Source organism: Agelaius phoeniceus, chromosome 3 (assembly GCF_051311805.1).
Source record: "Agelaius phoeniceus isolate bAgePho1 chromosome 3, bAgePho1.hap1, whole genome shotgun sequence".
NCBI classification, from domain to species: domain Eukaryota; kingdom Metazoa; phylum Chordata; class Aves; order Passeriformes; family Icteridae; genus Agelaius; species Agelaius phoeniceus.
In genome coordinates, this window is record NC_135267.1 from 39,774,263 (window position 1) to 39,798,148 (window position 23,886).

At 37.4% G+C, this 23,886-nt stretch overlaps 1 protein-coding gene across 11 annotated transcripts in view; it reads right to left on the reverse strand.

Moving 5' to 3' along the window:
• The window catches only part of CYRIA (CYFIP related Rac1 interactor A), a 56,541-nt gene that overhangs the window by 14,826 nt on the left and 17,829 nt on the right, over nucleotides 1–23,886 (reverse strand). For 2 of the 11 annotated variants that reach the window (XM_054629990.2, XM_077175096.1), the window contains exons 3-4: nucleotides 23,435–23,503; nucleotides 4,341–4,420 (exon numbers count right to left, since the gene is read on the reverse strand). In XM_054629990.2, the coding sequence (XP_054485965.1) occupies nucleotides 4,341–4,413 (73 nt within the window). In that variant the 5' untranslated portion in view covers nucleotides 4,414–4,420; nucleotides 23,435–23,503. Of the gene's footprint in view, nucleotides 1–4,340; nucleotides 4,421–4,606; nucleotides 4,687–6,505; nucleotides 6,934–23,434; nucleotides 23,504–23,886 lie in introns of those variants that run through there. The other 9 variants (XM_077175095.1, XM_054629992.2, XM_077175094.1 and 6 more) reach the window with 9 other exon arrangements.

Genomic DNA, 23,886 nt, shown 5'->3' on the forward strand with positions numbered 1-23,886 from the left:
TGGATGGATTAAGAATTTCAAGTGAATGCTGGGGCTTGAAAGTGGGGTCATGATTATTTTCTTAGCAAAATACCTGTCATTTGTTTCAGAAAACCCTCCTAACAGAGTTAGTTAGGGTTAGTTATCTACCTCATCCTTCACCAAATGTGCATTAGAAACAAACAGAGAAACTTCTAGATAGGTAAAACATTAGTATTCATAGGATAAGACTAAATATAGAAAGGATGTGATGCCATTACCAATACCAAATGAAGTACAAAAATACTTCAGTAATCAATTTTAATGAAGAAAGAACAGTACTATGAAGAGTACTAACAACAGGACTACAAGAAGCACTTCCAACTCACACACCCTTTCTGAATCTGAAATGCAGAACAAAAGCTGTGAACTTTATTCCACCCTTTGGTGGTTAAGAAGATTCCTACTGAGGCTGGTTAGTTCTTCCATTTCAGTGAATGTAGAATCATATTTGTTGTAAAAATACCATGCCCTTCTGACTTCCACAGCATAGCAAAAGAAAGTGAGTAAAACAAGAGCTTTCATGGGTTCTGCTTTCAGCTTTTCTTGTCCTGCCCACTGCTGAACATGGCAAATAATTCCTCAGTCAGCAAGTTAGAGAGGAGTATACATATTTGACTGCATAATGCTAAAGTCCTATTTCAGATTTGTCACCATGACAATGATTTTTTTCCATGCCAATCTGGGACAAAATTAAAAGAAAAGCTCAGAAATGAGCAAAGGCATTAAAATTACAGCGAGTAATGCACTTTTGAGGGTACCAGAACCTGCTCCACTCCATACATTAACAAATCCCCAGTATTTGTTCATGTATGGAGTGGAGCAGGTTCTGGTACCCTCAAAAGTGCTGGACAGAAACAGTACCCTATCCAGGCTACATGGGATTTTTAAATTTCATTCCATCTGAACTAGCTAGAATGAAGTGAAGCTCCCAAAATTGTTAACACTGGCTCCAGGCAGGGTGCTGTGCCAGGGAGATCAGTGCCCAGCTTCAGCTCTGTGGTGGATGGGGGATGGACACACAGCACCTCTCTGACTGAGCTGCAGTTTCTGCCTCCAGGCATTCCACAGCTCGGGAATTGAGTGCAACCTCCCACAGGCTGGACCCAGATTATATCCTCAGCCTTGCTGCCTGTGCAACAAGAGTATTAATTAATAGCCTATTATGTGAAAAGTGGGCAGTTGCTCTGCTGCCAGACACATTCTAATAATACACCCTTTTAATGGTACATGAATAATAACTGAAAATTTCATTAATCTTGCTGGGGATGTGGGGAATCCTAGAAAATAAGATTCTTGGAGGGGATGAGAGAGATTTAACTAGGCTCAAGTGAAATCCACCTAGCTAACAGTAAAAGAAAAAAAAAAAAGAACAAAAGAACCTGCTCACATTTAAAAACATCTTATAAAAAGTATTTGAGGAAAGGATGGGACTGTAGGTGTCACTTAAGGACATCTTCAAATAATCTATAAACTTTAGTCTTTTAGATTCAAGGTAAATTGTTGCTTCAACTTTCAAATAATTTCCAAGAATTCATGTGGAATTATTTGTTTACTTTGCCTGAAAAAGGCAGCTGTGATTTGTCAGTAGATTTTCTGTGAAAAAGAGCAATTTTAAGATGGTATAGGAAGAGCTCAAATACCCAGAATTAATTTATCTGCAACTAATTTAAATAAGGTCAACATTTAAAGTACAAAACAGTTCTTGAACTGACAAAACTGACAAATCCATTTCAAGAGAATTTGATGTGAAATCCTGAAAGCCACAGACTCTCAAGACTTGCCACTCTTAACACTTGCCAGGCACTATCACTTTTCCTAACACTATTTTCAAGATGAGCACCAAGAAGGAATTAAAGTAAATGATATATAACCAAACCAAGAGGTAGTAGCTTGATTAAAAATACTCCCATCAAGATCCAAGTGTAAAAAGCAAAATGGTGCACTTTCTAATAAGGATGAAGTTATTTTTCTCTATTTAAACCTTTCAGTAGACCTTAAAAAAGAGTAATTTGGCTGAATGCATTAAGTCTGCAATACCCCATTAAAGAAAAGGCCTTTCCACCTTCATGGAGAATGTTATTCTCCACACAGACCCAGCATAACTGCCCAACTTTAAAATGAGTACTGGGGAGCAAACAGAACTGCTTTTGCTATACAACATTAAGTGAAATTAATGCTGGATTCAAGTTTTTTCAAGTATGGCCATGGAGTTGCAAAACTTGATTCCCAGTTTGGATTGAAGAATAATGTTAGGTGTCAAAAAGAATTGCAAGTGGACAATGTGGACACCTCCCTGAAAGTAGGGGAAAAGAGATGATGAAAAACTTTTTTTTCTTTTTTTCTGTTTTTTTTTAGTAGCCAGCTAATGAAAAAGCCCACAGAAACTAAAAAGCAAGATGCTGATGCAAATAATGAATACAGTAAACACATCAGCTCAGCACACCTGTCATCCTCTGAATGGCCAAGTGTAGTGACCATGTTCACCCATGAACTCAAACTGACAGCTCAGGCCACACAAAGCCACGTGTCCAGCAAGGCCACACCAGACTCTGACCCATGTCCACTCAGTGTCCTTTTCTACTGTACAATAGCCAGTTACAGGAGACCAAAGCACAAAACCACAGCCCTTTTTTTAGTCACATCCCTTTGAGCCAATACAGATTTTGTGCCACTAAAAACCCCTGGGACTTACAAGCATGAAATTCTCTGAAATTTGGAGATGACAGTTTTGTTCCTCCAGGTAGGTGTGCCTGACTAGTGTGCCCTAACCACTGGCACCTCCTGTGGGAGAGGGTACTTCATTCAGTTCTTGGCCACGTGCTTTTGGAAAGAAAAACAACCTTCACTGCCAAGGCAACAAATTTGGTATTTCCCCTCTCACCACCACCTCTACCAAGGCTCCCCACTGCCAGAGCAGCTGTTTCCTGCCAAGCCTGCAGCCTGGGTCAGGAACACTTTCTTGCCAACAAGGACACAATAGGGCTGATTAAACCTGTAAGCTTAGAGCAGCTGAAAGCTTTCACAATAGCTTGGCAAAGCCACAGAGCACTGCCAAGGCCCTCAAAAGTTTGGTAGAAAAACATTAAGTGGTGGTTTGGATAGAGGTTTGACATCCTGGGGTGACAGCAAAGTTTTCAAATTATATACACAGAGAAGAAGGGATAGGGCTCCTCCTAAACCCAAACTAACCAATTAACCCTTTTTTCATATTTTAAAACTAATTTTTCATAATGAGGTAATTAAGCTCTAGATGCGAAGATTAAGGTTTGTGCACAGTTCTAGTCATACATTCTAGCTCTCTTCTAATAATGCATGTTTGAACAATTTCATCAGATTTAAATATGTATTTAAATGACTTTTTGAAGTAGTGCTTCTGAATGCACACAGACATACATGCTTATAACATGCCAGTTACTTCTTTCAGAAAATAATTCAGGAATAAATTATTAAAGAACAAAACTATTTCAAGATGACAAAATATGTGTCTAATCACCTGAAATGCTCTTTTAAACCATGCTACAAAAGGAAAATATTTTAAAACCACTAGATTTTCTCAAAACCTTTTGGTTGGCTTATTTTTTTTTCTTTTTAGAACAGAGGTATTAAGAGAGAAAACGTCACACACTGTTTCTGTTTCAAATAAAATACATTTCATGTATGTGGTGAAGACAGATTTAACCCATATTAAAGGATTTGGTGACAGTGTCTAGAAGTAGATGCAGGGAAACTGTAGTCAGCAAAAGTGAAAACAGCTTTGGATCAAATATAGATGTGACAAGAGAACTGGAATGGGAAACACTGTTCTGCAACTGATAACCATGCCTGATAACTGATAATCATTTAGAGAGATGCAATCAAGCACACACACTTTGACCATTTCACTACTTTTTAGAAACTATAAACCCAGCTAAATCATCACCGAACCAAGCAAAAATAGTTCCACCTCCACTGCTTTTTTTTCCAGCTTTTTATTTCCACATGTATTTCCATTCAAGAAATAATCATAATTTTTTAACCCTGATTTGTTAAAGAAAGCTGAGGTTGAGTTCATTCATATGCAAGTTTAACAACGGCTCATAAATGTTTTGAATTTAATTCAAGATAGGGTTTTACTCTCATATCTGCCTCTCTGCCCTTTTCTCTGCTCAGAATGAAGTAATTTTGTATGGTTTTATAAATATCAGAAAGTAATATTCTACTGAAGTGTAATTTGATTTGTTTGCAAATCCCTTTTGAATTGCTTTATGATGCATAAGCACATGCAGTTTATTAGGAAATAATAAGCAAAGAAGGCAAGCCAGGCAAGAAGCTTTGCTCACTTTCAAAGTCAAGGAAAAAATTTGGCCCCTGATCAAGCTCTGTGCAAGTGAGAACTTTTAAAAGATTTCCCATTTGGTTCCTGAAAAATAGAAAAGGAAGAGAAAAGGAGTCCTGAGTGAACAAATTATTTTAGAGACAAGGACTTGGACAGATTGGTTGTGCTGGAAAATACACACTGTAAGCAATCAGATTTTAAGTTTTTCCTCAGTTTGCTGCTAAGTCAAGGAAAAAATTTTCTCATTGTCTTGTAATTGTTTGAACTTACTTTCAAAATCCAGGAAAAAATGTGGATAGTTTTCAATTTCCCTGGTAAGGACCTTAAGAAGATTACCCATCCCAGCAAACCTAGTAAATGCAACAAAATCATAAACAGTTATACATGTAAACTCAGAATACTACAGCTAAGAGCTTGACACAGTCTGCATCATAAATTCAACATTTTGGCAAGTTCTGGACCATGAGAAACATTTTGATGGTCAATTCTGTGATATTTATGTAGGAAGAGGAAGACCTCAGATAAACACAGAAATAATTCTGTTCAACAAATTGGAATTTAAACATCAGGATAACATCCTAGTGTATAAACAGATATTTATGAATTTATTTACTTAGCAAGAGAAATAAACTCAGAGCTATATCTCTATTTGTTAATTCACTAAATTGCTGGACTCCAGATTACTTAATACCATTTCAAATTAAAAACTGACATCTTAACACTTGTCTTAGATCTTCAGCAAAAATCCATGTCATTTTAAGAAAATAACTCACTATAAGGAAAAAAAAATCTAGTTGTTTCTAGTCGGTAAGATTTATAACAAGATTACTACAAAAATCTATCAAAAAGGACAGCTAAAAAGCTTTTTAGCTTTTAAAAGTGTATGTATGCATTTTAAAAAAAGAAAGAGAGTAAAAATGGGAGGTTTGAACCCTATTTTTTATCTGTTATTCCTATATTTTATCATCTTGGAATTCTTTGCATTTCAAGTTATGAACAACTTCCAAAAGGAAAAGTGACCAGTTCTTAAAAAAGCAAGTCTCTCCAGAAGATAAAAAGGAAAGAGATTTGAAAAAAGGTTCTTTTGCCAGTACAGTCTTTAGGAAGGTTAGTTATTCTAACACCGTGTAGAAGAAGAACTTTCTTGGTCAAACTTAAACTTTCTCTCAGAAGACAGAAAAATTAAACCATGAAAAGCACGTATCAGGATAAAGACATCTGCCTGGAGGGATGTAGAGAAATGTAATTTTAGATTTAAAACACAGATTGAAAACTGGTTTTTGCCTCAAAGAGAAATATTCTCATTGCTTTAAACCACGGCTCTTGGGGATCACATCTGATGTTCATCTGTGATTCAGTTTAACTCTTTTCCCACTTAAGAAATCAGACCACAAAAAATTATTCTAAGCATGTACATGGCTGATACTCCACATAAGGAGACAAAGCTTTTTTCAAGTTTTCCCACAAGCATTACAGTAGGAAAAGAATCATCAACCCCAATTTCTATGTGCATATAAAGGATGTATTTCTGCATCAGTAAAACCTAGGAAAGTAATGTGAGGCTTGGAGATTTCAAAGCAGCCACAGTCATAACATAAAATGATACAAATTTAATCAATAGTCTGTTCAGAACATGCAGTTTCATGTAGGCAAGGCTTTTGTTAAATAAATGGCTTTGTTTTGCATTAAATACTTCTTCAAAGTTTTCTCTCCAGAACAAATCCAGTGAGCAGACTGTCAAGCCCTTCGTAATTAGCAACATCTTGCATATACAAAATTGAAACACAAAGAAACATTTTCCATTATTCATAAAGTTACATTCATTACATGCAGGAAAAATATTTACACTTTTACTTTCAGAACAAAATCAGCACCTTATACACTGAGTTTGACTTTCTGATTAGCCTACAAAGGAGAAAAACATGCAAACAGAGCAAAATAGATTTTATACAGTGTTAAAACTTATATCTTCAATAATTTAATACTTTCATCACACTGGTATAGTACATTTTATCAGCATCAGCTAGGAGAAACACGATAAAGTACACACATTTATTTTCCTTTTCATAACCTTGAAAAAAAATATTATATTATGTAATACTATCACAATCGACATGACTGACTCAGCTTGGATTCTTCACTTTCAACTCTTTTAAAGCCATAACTTACCTCATCGCCTTCAATCTTCAGAGAGTACCCAAGCATTTCTTCTGCTGCCAAAGCTTGCACTGCATCCAGAACTGGTTTAGCTGATAGCATGCTTCGAACAGCGAGGAACCCTTTGTGCCAAAAACCTGAGGATACGCTCCCTCATTTGCATTGAGTCGCTTGGGGTCATGTGCCCAAGCTCTGCCTCTGATCCTTCTTAAACAAGTACAGCACATCTCGGCTTGGGAGATTTCTGAGTGTTTTTCCAGAACTTTTGGTACATTTCCTAGCTTGTTTTTTCACTTTATTCCCTCTCCTTCAATCCCTGTGTAGAAACTGATCCAGCTATTCAGGTCACAAGTATGGAACAGAAGCCTACCACAAACTTATTATACACACACATGTTCATGCAGGTGACATTTTCCAATGATCCTGGAGACTCTGGTTTGACACTACCCATTTTCAAAGCACACCAACCCCATCAACATCCAGAAAAATATGGTTGAGGCAGCTGCTAAACATGTTTTAATTATTTTTTATAAAATTTCTTAATGGTTTCCTAAAAAACAAAACTAAAAGCAACATCTGGTTCCATGAAACTTTCCCTTTCAAGTGTAATTCATCATTCAACACTAAATTTTAGCTTCAAATTAAAAGGCAAAACTTAAAGGAAGTGCTAATAAAATGCAAATCTTTGCCTCAAACTGTATTATTTTATTCTGCATAGCCTGCTGCTTCCCAGTACTTGGCTCTTTCAAACTGTCTTTCCTCAAAAACTCTAATAACATATTCCAAACCTCAGGAACTGAAAGTCACCTCCAGGATAATTTTAATGAGATTTCAAAGTAACTAACAGCACACATTCTGAGCAGGTCTATATATATATCCTGTGATTGCAAGAGAAATGCAAATAACAGCTGATGTACAGAAGCAAATCATAAAGGTTTAACATAGGAGCATAAAACTCTATTTCATTAAACCGGAAAACATTTTATTTTACTTACTGTAAAATCAGTTTAAATGTTGAACTGAGACTCAATGCATACATAAAAATATTGCTGATGCTGCACTACTAGATGCTAGCAGCTTCTCTTTAGTGTTTTAATCCCTTAAAATTCCAACTTGTAACTATGCTTTAAAAACTATGACATGTTGACAACAATGTCTGCATTTTTCCCTATTGTTTTCCAAACCATTAAAGCTTACCCTAAGATATTATGTAAGCATAAAGAAAATAGTTTTTAAGCTATTGTTGACATTTTAAAGCTCATTGCTTAATTTTTGATGCTCAACATTTAATTAGTAGCACAGAGACATAAATAAACCATAACCCAGCAATGAACAGGAAGGTACATTTAGCATTTTGCATTTTATTTACCATTATCCAATAGCAGGTTTTAAACTTGAGCTTTGAACAAAATATCACAGGCTGGTTTTGCAACAAATAACTGTGTTCCTAAAATTCTACTGATTTAGTTTCAACATTCTAGAGGTACTACCTTGTATGGGAAAATAAATTCCTTCTACCCCACTAAAGAAATCAGTTTATTTCTGAATTGTGATATATAAAATAGTACCCCCCCAAAAAAAAAATCAGAATTCAACCCCACAAATCTGCCATGGATTTTACATACATATACTGAAAGTATACTGAAATATATCTATTATATGCTTAAATCCACTTTCAAAAATATACTAAGTGTTCCCAAACTGCATATTACTGACTGAAGACTGAATATCGTGTTATTCAACACTTCTTGAAAATTTTGGTTTTACACACTGTTTTAAGCAACTACCCAATTCTCAAGTGTGGAGTTTTGCACCCCTCTCAAGTCACAGCTTCAGTACTATACAAACTGCTGGAGAAGTACTGATCGATTTCTTCTCTTACAGGACTAATTTAATCAGTACCAATTCAACACCAGCAGCAGCACTGCAGTACACTGAAGATGTAACAAAGAGACAAAGCTTTAAAACTCTGTGTTAGTGAAAAAGGACACATTCACCAGCTCAAGCCTTTGCAGCGCATCAGTGCTCCTTTGCCAGATAATATTTCCTAAATCTGTCTGCTCAGATAAACATGGTCTGAAAGGCTTTTGTCAAAATGAGCTGGATCAGCAAATACCTACTGCTTAACCCCATTTAGAACATCCTAACGAAAGCAGGGCTTGTGCATGTTTTCATGAGCAGCTCCACTGGGAGTTTCAGGAGAAAGGTTCCCAAGCTCAGGAGTGGCAATGGATGATTCAGAATGATGACTTCTAGTGGCACACCTAAGTGGGCAAAGACAGGAGGCATCCAGTCCACAGTCTGAGGGAAATGTACTAAGCACATCAGCATCATTAAGATACTGGAACTGACCTTACTGCATGAATAATTAATCATGGCTTCAAAAATATACCAGAATCTGAACAAACTCAAGACCTCTCAGATCAAAAGCATGATTCCAAATCACTGTGATATTCACTCATACAGTTTGTCGAAGTGCTTGTAAGGAAACAGCAGAAGTGCAAAATTCAAAAAATTATCTTGGGGAAACTGGCTGCTAATGGCCTGGACAGGTACACAGGGTAAAAAACAGTGGTGGTGAATGGAGTTAGATCCAAATGGTGGCTAGACACCAATGGTGTTCCCCAGGGCTCAGTACTGGGGCCAGTCCCAGTTAATATATTTACATGGGATCTGGACAAGGGGATTTGTAGTCGTGAGGCAACACCTCAAGTGCTGTGTCCAGTTCTGAACCCTCACTACAAGAAAGGCATTGAGTGTGTCCAGAGAAAGACAGGAAGCTGGGGAAGGGTCTGGGCACAAGTCTGATGAGAGCAGCTGGGGGAGCTGGGGGTGTTTGCCTGGAGAAAAGGAGCCTCAGAGGAGACCTTAACACTCTGAACAACCACCTGAAAGGCGGCTGGAGCCAGGGGGGTTTGGTCTCTTCTCCCAGGCAACTGGCGTTAGGATGCGAGGACATGGCCTCGAGCTGCATCAGTGGAGGCCTAGGTTGGATACCAGGAAGGATTTCTTCATGGAAAGAGTGGTTAAACACAGGAACAGACTGGCCAGGGAGGTGGTGGAGTCACCACTCCAAAAGTGCTCAAGAAACAGCTGGACATGGCACTTGGCTCTAGCTGCCATGATGGTGTCAATAAGAGGTTGGACTCAATAATCTTGGAGCTCTTTTCCGACCTCAATGATTCTGTGATCGACTGCACTCTCAGTCAGTTCACAGATGACACCAAGTTGGGCAGGAGTGCTGACCTGCTGGAGGGCAGGAAGGCTCTGCAGGGGGATTTGGACAGGCTGAACTGATGCGGAGGCCAGTGGTGTGAGGTTCAACAAGGCCAAGTGCTGGGTCCTGCCCTTGGGTCACAACAACCCCTGCAGTGCTATAGGCTGGGGAAGAGCAGCTGGAAAGTGGCCAAGAGGAAAACAATCTGGGGGTGCTGGTCAGCAGCAGCTGAACATGAGCCAGGCTGGGCCCAGCGCGGCCGGCAGGACCAGCAAAGTGGTGATGAGCAATAGGACAAGAAAAATGGCCTCAGGTTGCACCAGGGAGGTTTAGATTGGATATTAGGAAAAATTTCTTTTCTGAGAGGGCAGTCAAGCACTGGCACAAGCTGCCTGGGGAAGTGGGTGAGCCAGCATCTCTGGAGGTATTTAAAAGACTTGTAGATGTCGTGCTTAGGGACATGGTGGATTTGGCAGGATCAGGTCAACATCTGGACTCAATGCACTCAAAGATCTTTTCCAACCTAAATGATTCTGTGTTTCTATTACTTCCCATCAAATTCCACAGTAGGTTTCTTTTTAATAATCTCTTCAATTTTCTTATAGTTGAGAATATTTGCATGATGGTATTATTACTGTCTTCAGCTGTTTTACTGCTAAGTGTTTAAACCTTAGAAACGACACTTGCATTGATGAAGAAAAATATTACACCTGATATTTAATATTTAATAGTCTCAATTGTGCAAATACTGTTAGTTTTCAAAAATGGTATTACTTCTCTATGGACTTTATTCTAAAAATAAGTTAAAAAAGACTTTATTCTAAAAATAATTTAAAAATGTATAATTATACTAAAAAAAAAGTAAAAATAGCATACATTTGTGTTGAGGTGATAATTGCACAAAACCTCCAAAGATACTTGATAATGAAGTATGTACTGTATTGTCTTGAAAGGCATAGATAAGACAAAAACATAACCAAACTCTTTTCAGAAAGCAAACCATATTCGTTTTCCAAAAAAAAGAAATTATCCCCAATGCTGGCCTCTAAACACTGGATTTATAAGGTTTTCATAATACAAATAACATACATAAAGAGCACTAAGTGGCAACCTATACACAAGCAAAGAAAAATCAGTGCCACACATTCCTTAGGAGGTAAGTATAAACAGACAAAAAGAAACCCCAACAAAACTCAAAGCCAGAAAATAGCTATAAAGAAGTGAAAAGTAGAATAAGAGTAGAAAGTTGCTCAAGGTGAAAGGAACTGAAGATAAAAGAATCATTCTCTCTTTGAACAACCATTTTATTAAAATTCCTGGTTAAGGAGCACTTCCAGCCAAGAGCTTTTGCTGTTAACTGATATGCAGATTGCAGGACACAATTAAAACCTAAAAAAAAGTGATGCAAGTCAAAGGGATTTAATAAATGGGTTGTAATGACAAATATGTTTTTCAGTAATCATAAAATGTTTAAGAGTTGGCCAACATTAATACCTGTAGCCTCGAGGATTACAGAGCTTGGCTTGTGGTTTCTCTAAAATTAAAAGTAAAAAAAGAAAAATTTACCTTAGATGAACCTAAAACTTATCCAGCAGGGGGATTTTTCTATATGCCAACCCTCACACCTGAACTTACTTTGAACAGAACTCCTGTATATTTTCAGAGTCTATAATGTCAGAGCAGCCATCATGAAAGAATGAAAACCAGGCATCCAAAATATCTGGATTTTGACATATGTCATAATAAAAAACAAAACAAAGCACGAACCAGACAAACAAAAAAACACCAACAAAAACATAGAATGGAATCCAATTAAGCAATTAGAGTAAAATTATATTTGAATTTAAGAAAGCTGCACTTTGATCCTTCTGCCTGAGCAGAGAGTAACTAGAGTAACCTAGTCTGAACAGATGCTTTACACAAACCAGGGACACAATTCCTCTGTACACAACAAATGGAGCCTCTATCAATTTTCACAGCACAGACACACCTTTAGAAGACACAGGACAGGTTTGGATAGTTTGTGTGTTTCTTCCTTCAGAATAAAATCACTATGTTTTCTTCCAAGTGGAGTTTTACTCAGTTCCTCCAATATCTTGTAAGAGAGCCACACTACAATTTTCCTCTTAAAAGTTTTCTTGTCCTCATCATCTCCCACCAAATTCATAGTGGGAAAAGAAATAAGCCATCTTAGAATCCATTCAATTTTGGAAATCTAATGATTTGAACATTTGAGAAGGTATCTGGTTTCAATATTTGTGAATATAATGAGTGAAAAAGCTAGGCTAGATCTAAGAATTAGAATCAGAAACGGGACTTTCGGGTGAAAATTCAGAAACAGAAAAAAAAAAGTTTCTGGTCCTTTCCACCTATAAATGACTGCTTATCATTCAGTCTTCTGACTATGCTACACAGAGTATTTTTATTATACACACAGAAAATCCAATGCAAGTGTCTGAGAGACAAGATGAAAACCATCATATTCTAGTTCTCTGGGCAACTATGGTAAAAACTTTCCTCAAAGTGATTTTATGTTACAGTTATTTCTTGTGCCAGTTGATAACAGGAGTAAGTCTTTGCATGCTAGCTTTCTTTTTCTATTTTACTTCTCATTTTAACACATAAATGCCAAAACAGCACATCTAATCTCAGTAAGTCAAACATAAATCCTACAGGGACTGGATTTCTTAGTGAATACTTCCTAGTGATCTGCTCTGAATGTGTCACTATGTAGGATATAATGCATTTTACCATTTTGTATTTATGGTTTGGAGGGTAATAATTTAGAAGATATGGATCAGAGCAGTCTTTACAAGTATGGTTTCCTAGGAAAGGGAAAAGAAGTTAAAGAATATCTTAAAATACTAAAAGGACAATTAATTCAATCAAAGATATCGACCTTAGTGGAATTAAGACAGCTACAGCTGGCAATAGCTACCAAGATTTGAGGAATTAGAGATGAAATCTGGATCTTTCTAGGGATTTCCTGCTTTTAGTTTAAAACTTTGTCATAGTGGTCCTATTTAATATCTTCTTACAAAAATAAGAAAACTTGCTGACCTATTGCAAGGCTGTTACAAGGCTGCTGATGGATAACAAGAGTTCTGCTAGAAAAAAAAAATCAAAATCCACTTTAACTAAACTGGAGGATAATGTATACTTTTAAAACGTACTTAAAATTTCAGGAAAAGGTAAAAGAAAAACTTCTATGTGTGTCTGGGTGAGGGGAAAAAAAAGAAACAACAGGTAACATCCCAAAACAATAACTTGAGAGACCACATAACCCAGAGAAGTGTTTAAGAAGGTTCTGCTGAAGTATGGAGGCATACAAGTAACAGAATGGGGCAAGAAGCTTCAGGAGGATTAACCATGCATCTCCACAGGCTTCTGGAGTAATAAATGTCCTTTTGAGAGGCTGTTATTGACTTTTATGGTAGTTATGGGGAGAATTAATTGAATATAAGGATAGAAACGTGAGAAATTAAAAATAGAGGAGGTTACTAAACAAGGAGAAAAAACAGCAAATTAAACTGATTTCACAAAAGCAGTTTCAGTACTCTCAGGTACTGAAGGACAGTTCTCTTGGAAAGTTGATTTAACAGATAAGGGAGTGCAAGAAACTTAGCAGAAAAGAAAATACACAGCAGGTTATTTGGGTGGACAAGAGAGACAAAACGGAGGCTCAGGAATCAATACACCTGCATAAGCATAGGGCAGAATTGAAGAAATATACAGAGGGAACTTGGACAAAGCACTGGAGATAAGGAAAATGTTATTTACTACCATAAATTTGCTAGAACACTGAAAATCTGAAAAAGTAGCTGTCAGCAGTTTACTGGCAAAAAAAGGGTGATGGTATTTTTAAACAGTATTTGTTGTATAGATCTGGTTTTGTTCAATACTTTAAATTAGTGATAGGCAGAGAAGAAGAGAATACCCTTTTAAAATATGCACTAAGCTAGAAGGGAATTAAAATATTCTGGAAAATAGTATTGTAATTCAAAATAATAAACTAGAGATACTATCCAGAAGACATTCCATAAATACAAATGTAAATTATTCCACTCAATGATAAAACCAAATCAATCCCACAGAGACAGACAGACTGGTAAGCAGAAAGACTGAGGAAAAATATTTAATCATTATACTGGACTATAAATTAAACATAAGGCAGGTTAGAAAGGTGCTAAACTCTGGAATTTTTCAATGACTCCTCTCACAGTCAAGTTAAGGGAGGAGGAGACTGAATATTGAACAGTAAAAGGTTTTCTCCAAAACATTAGTCTAACCTGTAAGTATGCAGGAGTTACTGAAAAGTATAAATTTCAATAAAACGCCTCCTTTCTTTCTTAATTAATTCTGTGTCATTTTTTAAACCCTCCTGATATTATTTTGTTAGTGCACATACTTTCAAATTAAAGACTCAATTCATTAAGGCATACAGAGCAGAATGGGTGTGTGGCATTTTTCTGCAAAAGAGCCTGCCTTGAAAATTGTGTTAATAGACAAGCACATTAGCCCTCTTAATGATGCAAACACAAAGAGATTCTTAATTTTGCATTGTGCCTAATACTTTAAGAAGCACATTCCCGAGTAAATCTATTTTCAAATAATGTGTTTTACTTACACTGATTGGCAAACAAGCCTCATGCCTCAACAAGAGCTGCTAAAACCACTGTAACTTTTCTGAGTATATTAACAATTCTGTTATTTGCCTGAAATGACAAACAGGGAAGGACTAGTATGGATGGTGCAGAATTAAAACCATCCTTTTAATTAAAAATTAGATTTCTTGTAAGCGTAAATGAAAATTGAAAGCATGTACTGACCCTGGCAGGCTCTGCAGTAATTAATTCCAATCACTCCTGGAAGCCATTCCTAGTATAGCAATGAAATCTGCACAATAACTTTTTATTAAGACATTAAAATTGATGCACGGTAGTAGTGACTTTATACCCTCCTCTCACTTTCCTGCAGGTATGTATGTACTGCTGACTGACCAGTACGAATGGTGGCTGGTCCCAGACCCATCCAAGCCCATCGGTTCCCCACCCTGGGAGGCGCACAGGCCTGCAGAGGCTCACTATTCCTTAGCCATTACCCACTATCCATTATCCTTTATCCATTATCCATGGAATGCGGAGCGCGGCCGTGACGGCGTGGGAGCGCCCCCTGCTGCCGCACGGCCGCCACCGCACCGCCCCAGGCTTTGGAACCGCTCCGGCGAGGCAGATCAAACCCACAGCACGCCCGGGCCATCCACAGCCCCTCCGGCCGATCCACAGCCCCTCCGGGCGATTCACAGCCCCTGTGGGTGATCCACAGCCCCTCTGGGCGATTCACAGCCCCTCAGGGCAATCCATAGCCCCTGTGGGTGATCCACAGCCCCCGTGGGTGATCCACAGCCCCTGGGCAATCCACAGCCCCTCCGGGCGATTCACAGCCCCTGTGGGTGATCCACAGCTCCTGTGGGCTATCCACAGCCTCTCCAGGCATCCACAGTCCCCCTGGGCAATCCACAGCCCCTGTGGGCTATCCACAGCCTCTCCAGGCGATCCACAGTCCCCCTGGGCAATCCACAGTCCCCCTGGGCAATCCACAGCCCCTCTGGGTGATCCACAGTCCCCCTGGGTGATCCACAGCCTCTCTGGGCCATCCACAGCCCCTCAGGGCAATCCATCGCCCCTGTGGGTGATCCACAGCCCTTCAGGGCAATCCACAGCTCCCCAGGGTGATCCACAGCCCCTCAGGGCAATCTGCTCGCAGGCAGAGAAGTTCTTCTCATGTTTAGGTGGAACTTCCTGTGCATCAGTTTCTGCCCATTGCCTCTTGTCCTACTGCTGGGCACCACCAGAGAGCCTGGTCCATCCTCCCTTTCACACACATTGATGGGGTCTACTCTCACTTTTCTCCTCTCCAGGTTAAACAGGCCCAGCTCCCTCAGCCTTTCCTTATAAATGAGGTGCATCAGTTCCCTGACTGTCTCCATAGCTCACCTTCCCACCTAAAGAAAGGCCATGGAGCCCTCACAGCAGTTGGAATCAGCCCAACAGCACCACCCTGCCTCTGCACAATCAGCCAGCAGTTCTGCATGGGCTCCAGGGCATGACTTTCTCCTCTCCTCTTGCAGCTTAAACAAAACCCAAACTAATCCAGACAATGTAATAACCACATTTCAGAACTAATACCTGTATTAGAAACCAAATCATACTGCTTTCCTTTTCTTCCTGCTGAAACTCAGAATTTAGCTTAAAAGTAACTGTGACTGCATCTGAAATTATCAGAACTGTTATTTCCACTCAAAGGCTGAGTGGAACACACATGGGGGCTGCTCAGGCTTTAGCACAGTGAGATCCCAAGGCTGGTGAGGGTTCTCAGCGGGGCATCTGCCATGTGCCACATCAGCTCTGGCACCAGTACAATTGGTACAGAAACACTGGCTTTATTTACACTTTCTCAAGAAGTATGGATTAACATTATTTCTTTTGAATTCAAGAAGCAGCTTAGAAGCTGAGAATGAAAAAATGGTTTTGTAGTCTGAATAAAAGAGATACAAATGATGAGATCTCTAATTTTAAAATGCCAGTTACCTGCTACCAAAAAAGGAGGGAAGCAGTCATATCCAAGACTTTATACGGTGTTTGCTGAATCCCATTTCAAAGACAAATCATGCCTTCTAGAACTAGGAACTATACAAGATATACTATATTTAGAGCAAAATTTAAAATTTTACTTTTGCATAACCCTGTCTCATTTTCACTTGTAACTAACTTGCCACACACTTAGAGATGACAGAAGTCACATCTAAAATAATGACATCCTTGAAAAGGTATCATCCATTAGTTTCTGAGAACATTTCAAATTATAAATAACTATTTAAATAGGAAATGTAAAAACATTTTAAAACTTTGTTGAAAAACTTATATTTTGTAAAAAGTAAACATGCAGACATGCAAACACCCACTGTGTGCATGTACACAAGGACTTGCAAATGAGCTTGCTTAACCAAGAACTCAAAACTGGCTTCTTATTACAGAAAAAAAGGTTAGATATATCCAGATTACAACTGTAACCAAATCAAAAGATTAAAGCCATTGACTTAACCAAAGCTTTCTGTTTGGTGACTGAGAGCCATCTATGGGCAGGAGGAATGCCTGGATGACTTCAGCTGCATTAAGAAGAATCCTAAAGCTCAGGCTCCTCTTACCTCATGACTTATGATGATGTGAGTTCTCTGGAGGATGGCAGAAGGCAGATAAAACCCTGCAATTATTCCTTATTTCATTGTAAACAAATGGAAGATAAGAAATTTTCTAAAAAACATTGTTACTCACAACACCAAAAGTCTTTGTATTGTCTTTCAATCTTCATCGTTAATTTAACCAGCCCATAATACAGCAGTAAAACATGTCTGGAAATTGAATTGTGGTTTATTTTCCTCTGAGCCAATTACTATTTTAGTTGCAAATTATTCAACTGATTTACTAATAAAAAAGAGCATACAGAAAAGCCTGAGAGATTAGGTAAAAAATACATAGTGATTGAAAATTATCAGGGTTGATGGAAAATAATTGATGGAAATTTACTGAAGTAAAAAAATAATTTCAAAGAACAGAGTTTTCAGCTTTCACAGACTAAAAAGAAATTGAAAGACCTAAATCAATACACATTTCAGAAGTCAAAAATTTTTTTCCATAAAAAATAGCCTTTAAATTGCAAAAAGGATATCTTTTTTGTATAGACTAGATTTTTTTTAAACACTAACATTAGAAAAAAAATTATACAATATAGATTATATATGTATATACGTATTGGTATCAGACAAAAGATGGAATTTTATACATTTACATTTTGTATCAAATATACCAAGTTATTAATATTACCATCCAAACTACTTGGCAAAAAAAGAATTTATATTAAAAAATATATTCAGGAAATGATAACTTTCACTGACAGTGGTGGAACAGACATGTGGTATCTATCTCACCTTTCAGATCTTCCAAAGGAGAATTACAGAATCACAGAATACTGGGAGTTGGAAGGGACCCACGAGGACCATAGAGTCCTGCTCTGAAGTGAATGTCCCATGTGATTCACTCTGATGTAATGGCCCACCCAACCTGGGCATTATCAGCACCCTGCTCTCACCAGTTATTTGAAGTGTGAAGAAGTCCAATTACAGCAGAGCCTATCCCACTCCCATTTTGGATACATCAAACAAAAGGTACTCACTATCTTCGAATCAGTTCTTGAACTATCAGCTTGTTCCAGGTCAGTATTTGCTCAGTTACCAACCAAAAGGGCTAAACAAAGCATTTCCTAAACCACCAAAATTATCACCTTACTATCAATTAATATTTCATTAACCTAAAGAATCAGTGCAAAGTGACCAAGACTATTTGTTTAATGTTTCAAATCACATTAAATATGCAATTAAGATCCTTATTTTTCCTCTAAGTTCAAAATTCTGTAATAAATAATTCCTACATTTTAATAAATTTAATTTAAAAAATGAACTAGCAGTAAGAAACTTCCTAAAATGTACCTGATAATTAAGTTTCTTGAAAACATGCTATAGTCAACATATTCTAGGCAGGAGGAAAACTCCAATATACAAATTAAGAGAGCTGTCTGGCACCTGATTTGGCTTTGGAACAGGCTGCAGTTAAGGCAGATATCCACTAAGTGGCATTAGCAACCCAAACACCTAATTTTGACAAAAAATAATACAGAACACTTTATCTCCCACAAAACAAATCGATGGAAAACATTTCCTTTGAATGATTCATTTTATTCAATTTTGTCATAAGCTTTGGCATAATTCCAAACAGCACTGGCAATTTCCTTTTCAGATCAAGACATCTGCAAATATTTAACAGGATGGTCTGATTAAAAAAAAAAACCATAATGACAAATTAATTAAACAAAGAAACCAAAATATGGGAGCTATGTGACTTCAAATTAAGACACATAAAACTACAGCAAGATATTTTAAAAGTAGTTGGGGTTTCAGAAGTGCTGTAAATCAACAAGCCTGTCTTGAAGTGCAAAAGTACAAAAGTCACACCAAATATTTACTTTACATAAAACCTTTAAAAAAATTATAATAATTTAGATATACTAATGCTACCTGATTCTAGGGAGTATAAAAGATTATGACAACTGGGAAAGTAAGAAAACGACTACACTAATTATTTAAGGATTTGTTTTCAAAATATTAATTAATGGTTAACAACTGTAAATATAGGGTTCTGAAAACTGTTTACTGGAAAAACGCCTTTAGGAACAATATAAACACCAGAGAAAAGTATTAGAACAGAATACTCATTTTAAAATAGCTTTCCCCTATTCCTATTGTTTCTCCCTGGTCTTTTATCACTGTCAGTTTGTTCATACATAAACAGCTCATGAATATAAAGGGGGTGGAAAAATCAGTACTACTGTATACAAGATTACAGAAAAATTAAATGAGCAAGTACTTCCATCTCTCTGCCTCATCAAAGTATATATTTTAAGCTTGTGAAATATCCTATATAGGCACTCAAAATTCTCAGCATACTTCAGTGCTACAAGGCGTAAGACATTCCTTTTCCTTTTTTTTTTTTTAAGTGATTTTTTTTTTTGTGATTTTTTTTTTCTCCTCACTGGCCACAGAGGAATTGCATTAGGACATGGTCCTTTTTCCCTACATCCGCCTACGACAAACATTTGCTGCAAGTCAGCGACTCCAAAACCAAATTGTTTACAATTAACTCCAAAAGCCATTAAAAAATTGTTTCTTTGTTCCAGTTGGAAAGAGAGAGAGCCAGATGTGTGGCTTGTTGATCTTGCTCTTTGCTGACCTCTGAGTGTAGGAAGAACTGCAGCTGAGGAAGGAAGTCAGCAAGTTGTGTTAATGAAGGTGAACACTGCAAAAAAGGGCTTGTAATTTTTTTCATTAAAAAAATGTATTTGAAAGACTTTTTATTAAAAAAGAGATAATACAAGGCCTTATTTTTTTCCTGTGGATGAAGAATTTGAGCCTTTGTTTCAGAAGAATTAACTGAGTTTGTGTCTTTTGCTACTTTTGAAAAATGTTGCCCTTAATTTCAAAATCTTCATGAAGTTTCACTGAGGTGCCTGTAAATTAGCAACTCATAATTAACACCTGCTGGAAAACCATCATTCTTTGAGAATGTAAAACTCAGGAAAAGCCTTTTAATTTTAGGTTCTGAGTCACAGTCTAGCACTACCGACCAAAATCTGGCAAAAAGCTGAATTCCAGATTGAGAGTGTGCCCAGTTCTTGGGAAAGCACATCTGCCCAACAATACAAGGCAATCCCAACAATTACCACAGTACTTTTCTTCACAGTCCTCCCTGAAACACATTTATGCATTATATCTGTAAAATACCTGGCAATGAATTAACTAGAGGTCTGTGTTAAAAACTTCATTACGTGGTACTCCTCATAACCGTACAGAACATGTCTGTACAAGATACTCTGTGAGATAAAAACAGGCTCGAAAACTGAACAGCAACAGGTGTGAAACGTTATCAACTTGTTTATAAACTTTTAATTACTTTCTAAAATAATGTTTGAAATGCATTCTGAAATTCTAAAACCACAGTGCTCGTCATTTTATCAAGATACCTGAGATGTTAGTAAGTTATCATGGCCTAAGGTAAACTAAGGACACATTTGTGTGTGAAGTACAAATTCACTTCAGAGATTCAACTTCAGATATTAATTCTGGCACTTAACATCAATCCTTAAGCAGTTAGTGAAGACTGCTTTAGACATCCAACTTAATTGTCTGGATTAGGCTAAATGTTTGATCTCGTTCTCCCTGCATGCTAACTTCATCTTAAACACTTCACACTACTTTTGGTGGAAAATGATGCCTAATTCTTGTCAAGTAGTTACTGCTTTAAGAACATACTTACCATATAAAGACCTGAATATAATCACAGTTCATCTTCCAACTGTCTATTATGATATTATTTAATTAAGAAACTTTCCAAAGTATTCTTAGAAAACAGGAAATTGAAAATGAAAAACAGTTTACTCCCTTCCCACCCCATATTCTCCTGCTCCCAAGGTCATTTAAAAAAAACCAACAGTAATAGATCACCATATTCATGTATACACGAAACAATTCTGAAAACAGTTATGCTATTATTTAATCTGATAGGGACATTCAAACTCTGGAGAACTAAAGCAATAATTCATGTCACATTTTTCAAAAGTAAGGAATACTGGCCATTTTAAAACCAGTCTACAAGATTCAATTTTCCTCTTTGCACTGACAGAAATTAAAACCTTATCATGTAAAGTTCCCAGCACAGCTCAAACAGCTCACACTTCAGAACACAAAAAATTGCTTCTACTGCATTAGTATTTAGAATTTATTATTGTCTTTTCATTTTTATATTAAGATTTGATTTTCAGAACTTTTCCTTTTAGAAACAAAAAAAAAAATCTTGTATTTAGTCTGAAAAAAAAAATTAAGATCAGTAAAGTCATATTTGAGGGTTTCATTTTGAAAAAAAGTCTTAACTGTAAAAGGTCTAACAGCCAACAGTTAGGACTTCAAAATATATCAGGTAAAAAAAAACCAAACTAATTTTCTTACCAGGTGTAATTCCAACCAGTTTATTACTTTCTACCATTAAACTTAATAAAAACAGTCAATCATGCTATAGTAGTATTAGCTTTATATGGAATAATATTAAGTAGTCCATAATTTAACAAATCTTTATTTCTTCCTTTCTCTCCCTTTTTTTTTCCTCTCCATTTCCTGTTTTCTTCTGTCTCATCAAGAGTACTCATCTTCACTCCTACCATTTTTCTTTTTATTTTTCCTTTTCCTTCTACTTGTCCTGTCTCTAAGATTTCCCTTCAACTCCTCTCAGTCCCAGACACTGGAGTGGATAAGTCCATGCTGAACACCTGGATTTGAGATTCTCTCCTCTCTGGATCAGGATCATCCTGGGCCATTAATCTTAGCTGAAATGCTATTATAAAATTTAATAGGTATGTCATTTGCATAATTCCTATTTCAACTCCCATATGACCGTAACCAAATAGCAGATTGGAAGCTCTTTTAACAGAGGAAGTAAAACCTAAAACTAAAATATGCAAAATAGGTTTGCTGGTTGTGTATACAGTCCTTACAAGTTCACATCAGTAGTTTAAAACACAGTGAGTAATTTTCTACCCTGTAGAAATTGTCAAAGCTCTGATTGCAGTCTTTCATCTTAAGTCTCTCCTGCCACCCCTGCCATCCACCTCCTCCCTTGGACCTGGGTTTGTTGACCCATCCACTGAAATAAAACAGGAATATTGCTGTCTTTCAGCTATGCTGGTTCCACTCCTTTGTAACCTTAAAGTGATGAATCTCTACATCTTCCACCTCTGCAGGTGGCTTTATTTCTTTTGAACAAACCTCCACATGATCAGCAAACACCTTTATTTTGACAGACTGCCCTGACTCCACCTGGGTACTGTGAACCTGCTTTGACAGAAACCCAGTCAGGCTGCTGCTGTGTTGGGCTTGTTTTCACCTGCAAATGGAAGTTTTTGTGGTCTTTTGCCCACAGCACCACTTGTTGGATGCCCCTCACAGCAAGCTGAATTAATGACAGCATTCACTGTTACTTAAGCAGGGTTAACTTAGAGAATCCTTTCCATACTCAGTGGCTTCCATCTCTCTGAGAAACCACTGGATCAAAGCTACCATCTCGCACAGCCTTACTACCAACAGTACAGTTAAGATACCACTGCCTTTCAGATTTTAGGTGTTACATGCTGCAAGCACTCCAGGTCAAATGCTTCACACTTCCCAGGAATCCAGGAAGGGCTGGCAAACAGCATTTTTTGGGTCACAACCAGAACCGATGTCCGTGACTCTCAGCCCTGCAGCCCTGGTGCAGTGCTGACCACAACTCAGCTGCATGTGAAATGTGACAAAGATGTCCCTTCTGGTCCCTATAATCTTTGTAGAAAGCACAAGAAGCTGGACTGGCACAACCTCTAGTATTTCACTAAGAAGTAGTTTGTTTCCAGTGACAAATTTTCTTTTAATTACATCTACAGATCAAAACCTTCTAGTTCATTTCTGTCACTCCGCTGCTTCCCCCTCAGCTATTGAAGTTTGCAGCTGTTCACAACCTCTTCATAGTCCTTCTCATGTATCCTTTTCTTGGAGCAGAGAGAAATAAGAAGTTTAAAGCCAAAAAACAATTTGTTACTGCAGGTACTGGCACTGATTCCCTTGTGTTGATACCAGTACTTGTGTGAATCTGCAGTGAGCTGATGCAGAGGCCTAAACTGACAGAAGAGTAATCCTCTGGGAAGCCTTTGCAATCCCACAGATTTTCAGCAGCAAATTCCCTAAACCACTACATCCTGCTGAGTGAAGGTGTTGATGCAAGAGAAGGGGCAGACAGCACTCAGCTAACTCCTCAAGATGGCAATGAGCTAACAGAACAACTATACACCTGATCACAAAATAAACTCCTGTACATATATCTACCATACAGAGTGGCTGGTGTGGTCTCTCTCAGGGAACACAGACATTTCGGACAAATGAGCACTTAAAATCTCAAGTTACATTGGACTCATTCAACAAACACATAAACACTGCATAAAGCAAAGTCCAGCATACTGCACTCTTTAGCTTTCTCACAACTCACATATAAAAGGAAGAGGGTACTTAACACAAACCCACAGTTATGTCTTACCTAGAAATAAAGTGGTTCCAATTCACATGCAAAAATCCAAAGAGGCGATGCTAAACATTCAACGTCCGTCTGTCATGAAAAACATTCAAGATTACACTTGGGGTCAGCTTTGCTCTTCCCTATCTCAATTTTGCAATAAAACTTTCTAGTTTAAAAAAGAAATTTCCATTAGAAATGGAGGTTATTCTATTGAAAGTGAGATTTGTAACATCCAAAAAATTTTTGTAGTCATACCATTAAAAAATGCAGCTGGGTTGAAATGATCAGGTATTCAAACTAAATTTTATATCATATAATTCTGCTGAATAGATGCAGCAGATAAGTTAGATTTTATAATGAGCTGTTGGCAAGACTGGTACAGCCAAAGGAAAATAATGTGCACTGATAGTGGTATGCATTATATTAAGAATTAAAAGATATAATCATGAAATCATGGAAATGGAATACACTTC